The sequence below is a fragment of the Etheostoma cragini genome, chromosome 10, assembly GCF_013103735.1.
Source record: "Etheostoma cragini isolate CJK2018 chromosome 10, CSU_Ecrag_1.0, whole genome shotgun sequence".
Lineage (NCBI taxonomy): Eukaryota > Metazoa > Chordata > Actinopteri > Perciformes > Percidae > Etheostoma > Etheostoma cragini.
Genome location: NC_048416.1, coordinates 25,353,810 through 25,361,092, shown reverse-complemented (window position 1 = coordinate 25,361,092; position 7,283 = coordinate 25,353,810). Strand labels below are relative to the sequence as shown.

General features: G+C 38.7%; 1 protein-coding gene across 3 annotated transcripts in view; it reads left to right on the top strand.

The window, feature by feature from the left end:
- Positions 1 to 3,908: 3,908 nt before the first annotated feature.
- Positions 3,909 to 7,283, top strand: part of pcgf1 (polycomb group ring finger 1) — an 8,091-nt gene continuing 4,716 nt past the window's right edge. For 2 of the 3 annotated variants that reach the window (XM_034884257.1, XM_034884256.1), the window contains exons 1-6: positions 3,909 to 4,033; positions 5,561 to 5,666; positions 5,787 to 5,939; positions 6,213 to 6,284; positions 6,478 to 6,583; positions 6,846 to 6,888. In XM_034884257.1, the coding sequence (XP_034740148.1) occupies positions 3,947 to 4,033; positions 5,561 to 5,666; positions 5,787 to 5,939; positions 6,213 to 6,284; positions 6,478 to 6,583; positions 6,846 to 6,888 (567 nt within the window). In that variant the 5' untranslated portion in view covers positions 3,909 to 3,946. The remainder of the gene's footprint in view (positions 4,034 to 5,560; positions 5,667 to 5,786; positions 5,940 to 6,212; positions 6,285 to 6,477; positions 6,584 to 6,845; positions 6,889 to 7,283) is intronic. The other variant, XM_034884258.1, reaches the window with a different exon arrangement.

The following is a 7,283-nucleotide window of genomic DNA, read 5'->3' as shown; positions in this document are numbered from 1 at the left end:
TGTGAAAATTCCAGGCATCATGTTATCACCAAGACAAATTCCTGTAGGTGTATTTGATTCTGCATTTGAAGTGATTCAGATTGTTGTATTTGGATTTGAGGTTTTGTGCCAGGGGGAGGCCTAAGGGCTTGCCCTACATCATTCATTATGCCCTTGCCCATAAAGAAACGCAAGCTGTACTGCTCTGGAGTCATTCCAAGAGGGCTCTCGTCATTAGCTTGCCACTTGGCGGCCAATTGCTGGAGCAAAAGAGACAAAAGCGGCAGTCCACCCCTGCATGCTCTGATTGCTCTGAGAGAGGGAGGGAGAGAGAGAGAGAGAGAGAGAGAGAGAAAGGGATGGTGGCCTCCTTTTTGGCATGGCAGACCGTAGATTCTAGTAGCAGGGTGGTTGTGTAGTTGTTTTGGCATAGGATGTCCAGGATGGAGGTAAATAGGGTCTCTATCAGCTCAGTGAGTTTTCAGTTGAATCAGACCCTCGAAGGAGTTTCTTCATGCATGATTTCATGACACAGATTTTTTTTTGTCACAGAGCAATAGTTAACGTCCAACCTAATGAGAGAGAAGAGGTCTGTCATTTCTCAATGAAAAATATCCTCAATAATCCTCAAATTCTTCATAATAGCACCGTCTTTGTAGTCCTGGCAGGTGTTTGATCCATCAGATAAACTAATCATTCCCAATAAAAGTTGAAGGACAGGAGAAATAACTGTAAGATTTGCAGACTCTCCAACAAAAAATGGGTTCTATTGTCCATGATTTTGACATGAAGTAATGACAACAAAGAAAAAGGCTTGGATTCGTCTTGATCCTCTCCCTTAGTCGGTTCTTTTACCTCTTCCCTCACTCTCTCCCAACCGCTGGATTTTGCCATGCTGTGATCCTCCTGCGCCTCCAGGCCCTCAGGTTATTTGGATATTGCGTGGAGTCAAAGCCCTGTCAATCAGATAAGCAGTGACCTCGCAGGCCCAGCAGATAAGACATTACATGGCAAGAGGAAATGGCAGACAGCAGGGGACACAACGCCTTACTATTAAGGCTCGCTGGAGCGAAACTGATCACAACGGGTCTTCAAACTAAAAAAGGCTGCCAAGAATGAAAATATATTGCTTGTTTCTTTTTTTTTTCAATTTAGATTGACTGATCTGACTTGGACTTCATTCGCAAGACCTTGTCTATTCATCTGAAGAAAACAAATCCCAAGGTGTTACAAGTTTTCTCTCACAAAAGGATGAATGGAAAAGGCAACATTTTTAAGAATGATTGATCCTTTGTAAAATGTTGTATTGCACATACACGTATAAAGCAGAGGTTAAAGGCAGTATTGTAAGGAAGTGGTTAAAGTTCTTAGTCATTTTTAAGTTATATTCATCAGAAATAATGATAGTTAATTATCCATGATAGACACCCATACACAAAGCATTCATGCCAGATTTAACAGTCTCAATAAAAAGCTTTCACGTGGCCATTTCGGCTGCTACAGACTCACTGAGGTGGTTGAATAAGACAAACTTGCCAGTCATTCGTTACACTGGGAAATTACAAAAGCATGAATGAAGGGCGAGTCTTTGTTTAGGACTGCAGCTTTTGGGTGGTCCACAGGTTGGAGGCCCTCTGGGAGGGATCAGGGAAACCTCCACATATAATACCAATACGACGCCCTATTTGCAACAGGGTAATTCAGATGCAACTCAGACACAACCACCAATACATTTTCTTCCCTATTTGAAAATAATTTTTTCCAAAAAGTGTTTCTTTTTATTCTTCCCATAATCTAGTAATTACTAATTTGAGGGAAAATAAACTTGTTCTAGCCCATGTCTGAGAAAAAACCTCATATAAAGGCAATGGTGAGACATCTCACCGCTGCAAGAGCCTGAATAAAAACAAAAAATACAACACAATACAAACTGTTGATTTAAATGTTGTCCCACATAAGCCACATAATTATCTATGGGAATTCTTGGGCAGCACACACTCTTTCATTTCAACACCCTACTTCATATTCTCACATATTTTAACATAGGTCTGAGAGCTACCCAGGACAACCACAGGCCTATACTGCTGGCCACTGAGCCGATGGTTTAATTCTTTTCTCAAGAGCCCCTCTGTGGTTGTTGTTCATGGAGGGGAGAGAAGTACTCATTCAACTCCCAAACAGTATGGGGGGGTTCAAGCACTTCAGTCACTAGCTCCTCTTGAGAAGGTTACTGCTGCAAAGATTTAATACATAAAGCCAATTAAACTCAGTTTAGCTTTATTGTTTTATCTATGAAACAAATACATTTCAACCTAATTTAGCTGATATTAATCCATAATGTGCATTTTGTTAAATGTGAGCAAACTTTTTAAGAAAGTCAAATACATGTGTATATGTACGCCTTTCTTTTGTCTTTTTATGTGGTTTTGTGGTTGTTGTTTCATTATCTTAATGAATATTTTGGTTTCAGCACCTTTTGATTTATCTTCTGAAACTATGTGTACATTGCTGAATCGAGAGTAATGAGATCCAAATCACAGTGTCTGACATTACTTACCAGACCTGCAGTAGGCCACCCTCCATGATGCCTGAGTACTGTAGGTCTCAAGACGTCAGAGGATTCAGTTACAAGACCCACCGTGTTCTGAGTTCAGAGTGTTCAGAGTGTTCAGTGTGTTGCTGAGGATTGTGGTAGAACAGTGATTTCCCACATTTTGCCTTATATCTTGGAACACTTTCTGGTATGGTACTATCTTAGCACTCTTTTCATTATGATACGTGGTTTTAACACCAGCAGTGGTACAACATCATTGGCAACATAATTTAAATCTGGGCAAAAAGTACATTGGTGTATCTTATTAGCAGGCTCCTGTCAATACAGTGGTATACAACTGTACAGCCTACATGATTCATGAGTGGGTTTGGATTGGTTATGAAACAAAATGAAACTAAATTACCAATTAAATGCTACAGTCCACACTTGTTCAAGACATAGAGGCTGTGTGGGCACATACTGTGTAAAGACTCAAAGGCCTGGCCCACTGAACAAGAGGTTGGTAGTGAATTCAAAAGTTTTAGTTAGACTTTCTTTTCAACAACCATAGCCTACATTAAACCCTTGAGTAGGCCTACATGAATGACTGAATGTCACTGCTTTACTTGATGCAGCATTAATATCAGCAGATGCCTAAGGCAGCAACCTATTGAGTGAAGTGTGTGCCTGCAGTGCCCTCTATTGCCAAGAGGAGAGACTAACAAGTGGGTGAACATTACTAATTGTACAGCTGCTCTGCTGTATTTTCTCTCTCTCTCTCTCTCTCTCTCTCTCTCTCTCTCTCTCTCTGGAAGATGAATTATTATATATTCAAGGAGTTTTTTTACCTCTTCAAAGCAGTAATCAGTAGCCTATCTATATCTAATCATCACTATTTGTTACATTGTAGATTGTTGTTCCTTTCCTACCATTAATAGGAAATATAAGATTGGCTCAAATTAAAAGTCATAGGTGTTTGAGGGTTTAAAAAGAACTTGAAAAGGAGGGGATACCAGTTTAAACTTTCTAATATGCTATATTTTAATCCACATATAAATTTGTTCCACTGTCCTTTAACAATAGGCTAGGAGGTATATCTGCCACTGTTATGCACTCTCTTTGCATAGTCTACAGATACACACGTTTGTCTCTGTATCCAATGTAGCCTAGAAAGTGCAGCATTTGTTTGTTTTTTAGAAAATAGAGTCATGGAAATATGTAGGCCTGCATACAGTGAGCATGACTACATAGGCCTATATTTAAAATATTTTTTCTTCTTGTTGGCTTCTTATTTATCTCTATTTTTTTCATGTTCATCATCTTTTTTTTATTTATTTGTCGTTTATATTCTACCCATCAATGATTTTACCCGCCTCCTAAGCTTGATAAAAATGCCACGTCCGGTTTACCCGGAAGTAAGCACAATTCCCAAAGATGGCGGAGCAAGGTCCAATGGCTATAGCGATGCGGCTACGAAATCAGCTACAGTCCGTCTACAAACTGGACCCACTAAGAAACGAGGTGAGTGGCCATGTTATTCGAGCTCGTCCGCACTGAGATAGAACCGTACGGGGAGTCAAACCGCAACAGAGACGAGTTGGACTCACGCATTAGCGGGAGAGCGTTCTCGTCTCCGCGGTGCTGATGGAGAGAGACGGGGAGCTACGCTGAAGCGCTGTGAAGGGAACCCCGTTTGAGCATGCGTGAACGGTGGGAGTCCACCCGTGTTGTTCTCCCTCAACAGTGGAGCAACGTGCCGAAATACTATGAAGTTACTGTTATTTTGCTAAATTTAGGAGACATAGTAAGCTGTATTCACCAGCTCGACTTGAAGTTTACAAGTAGTTCAAGCAATATGTGTGTGTGAACTGGGACGGTAAGGCCGCTGCACCCTTCGGGTTCTCTCCTCGAATAATGAAGACTTGAATTGAACACCGCACGTTAGTATGGCAATTACATTTGTTTGTTTAGCAACGTTGAATTTGTTTTAAAGTGTTTGACGTTAGCGTGAACTTGCCCCATAGGCAAAAAAACAAAATTGAACCCACTTTTCTGTCGAAAATTAGCTTTGTTTTAGTTTGATAATTCATTGGCTCTCCTGGTAAGAACATTTCTCATTTCTTAACGTTTTTACTGCCGTCCTCGCACACGGAGGTCAGGGGTCAGGGTCAGCTGTCTGGGCTGGTCCTCAACGTTAGGTTATCTACCCCAGCTAGAAGCAGATTCTGATGGAGATTAGTAATGTTCTATGTTTTGGGACTGGAGTTTGGAATGTAGTGCTGAATGCTCGGTGCAGTTTAGTGCTCATTCTCTAGCCGACACAACAACAATATAATGCATTTTAGAAAAAGAGAAAAAAATAAAGATATCTACACCACAAATACATATACATTAATCAAACATTCAAAGCAGCTAACCATGACTTTAAGTTCAAATTCACAATCTCGTTAAAGTTTTTTATATCATAAAATACAGGTGTTATAGAGAATATCACGATATCATGTCACGGTATTTTTTTTTACCAAATACCTCTATAAATACCGCAACGATATTGTAGTGTTGACTATTAATGCTTTCACAAAATATTTACACTGAGTTTTTTTTTACAAATAATCATCAGTAATGTGGATATGTTGACTAAATGGGTAAAGGCAAATAATAGAACAGTTACAATCCCTTTACTGTAATGCATCATTTAAATCCTTAAATACAACACTTATGCCATATTACAATATCCAAAGTCTAAGACAATATCTAGTCTTATATCACAATCTCAATATAATATAGATATGTAGATGATGCTGACCCACATTGCTTTAGGTATTTCCACCTGGGAAGTCAGCTTTCCGTCTTACTGAAAAAGAGAGCTCGGCACAAACCATGACACAAGTATTTGTAGAGTTACTGTTCAATGGGTTCATTGTTGTTGTTGTCTTTCAGGTGGGATGTTTGGCAGTGCAGAGGAACTGTGTTCACATTGTTTGGGGGATAAATACAGATTTATCCCAAACTTTAAGAATATGTAAAACACTATTTGTTTTTGGACAGGAGGAGGTGAAGTTGAAGATCAAGGACCTGAACGAACACATTGTCTGCTACCTTTGTGCGGGTTACTTCATTGATGCCACAACTATTACAGAGTGTTTGCACACATGTGAGTTTAAGCAGAACTAAATAATTATTGTGTAACTAATCATACTTTCCGCCTTTTCACACAAATACTTGAAGTCATCAGAATGAAAATGAAATGTCTGTCTTTCTTTCTGGTTTACAGTCTGTAAAAGTTGTATCGTGAAATACCTGCAAACGAGCAAATATTGTCCAATGTGCAACATCAAAATCCATGAAACCCAGCCTTTACTCAACCTCAAACTAGATCGGGTGATGCAGGACATTGTCTACAAACTGGTGCCTGGGCTACAAGAAAGTAAGTCAATAAACGGCTGTTTGTATAAGTGTTACAGTCATGTTGTGACCCATGTTCCAATTAGGGTCAGTATTTAGAGTGTGGTGCTTGTGAAATCTAAAATAATGGCTTAATAGAAAATGTATAAAATAGAATTCAGTGTGGCTTCACAGCATTAGACTAGTTGATTGACAGTTTCAAACCCTGTGAATACTACATGTTTTTAACATATTTGAAAATAAGTATCACTAAATCTGTCATATTTAACTAATATCCACATTCATGTTTGAACAGGTGAAGACAAAAGAATAAAGGAATTTTATCAGTCACGGGGGTTAGAGAGAGTCATCCAACCCACTGGAGATGGTAAGCTTTTGATTTAGTAATGTCTCTGATTAAGTCTGTTAGTAACCTGCTTCTTTATATGACCTGCAGTTTGCGGCCTGTTGCTGTTCTGTTTGGCAGACTACGTTGCAACCACCTTCATCCGGTCAAAGACTTGGTTATTACTGTGTACTTTGATTTGTAGATTTTAAAAGCGTATTTTCCTTCTCACTAGATGCTGTACCCGATGCTGCAGGTTTACCGTACACAAGCTTCGACCATTCAAAAGCCCACTTCTACAGATATGATGAGCAGGTTTCGCTGTGTTTAGAAAGGCTAAGGTGAGCTTTTGTCTCTGTTGGGTTGGGTGTATTTTTTTTTTTTATGAGATAAGACTGATAAAATAAAAGTAAAATATGGTGCTAAATGTGTCATATATATATATATATATATATATATATATATATATATATATATATATATATATATATATATATATATATATATATATATATATATATATATATATATAAAAAAAAAAAAAAAAAGTTATGACCCTCAGACATATTTTTCAAAACTGGTTGCTCTGTTTTGTCTTTACAGTTCATCGCTTGCTGGAAAAGATAAAACAAAACTTACTCTCCAGGTATGTCATATATATACCAATAAATGATCCCAGATAGTTTTAGAATTGCATTTCGATAAAGTCTGTGTAAATTGTAGAGCTGGTTATGGATGCTTTCAAAGCAACTCTGCTCACAGGTTTTCACAACCGTGCAAAACACGTCTTGTGGGGCCCATTTTTGAAGCCTGAACAAGTAATTTTCTACCCTTAACTGCTAAGCAAATACATGGCACAATGACATCTGCAGCAACAGCAGAAATAAGCCCTCAAAGCTTGTTACTCTGGCTGCCTCATACTCACAGAGAGACAGGGATAAGTGGAACAAATACACCAGACATATAATTTACAGTGGGTACGGAAAGTATTCAGACCCCTTTAAATTTTTCACTCTTTGTTTCATTGCAGCCATTTTCCAA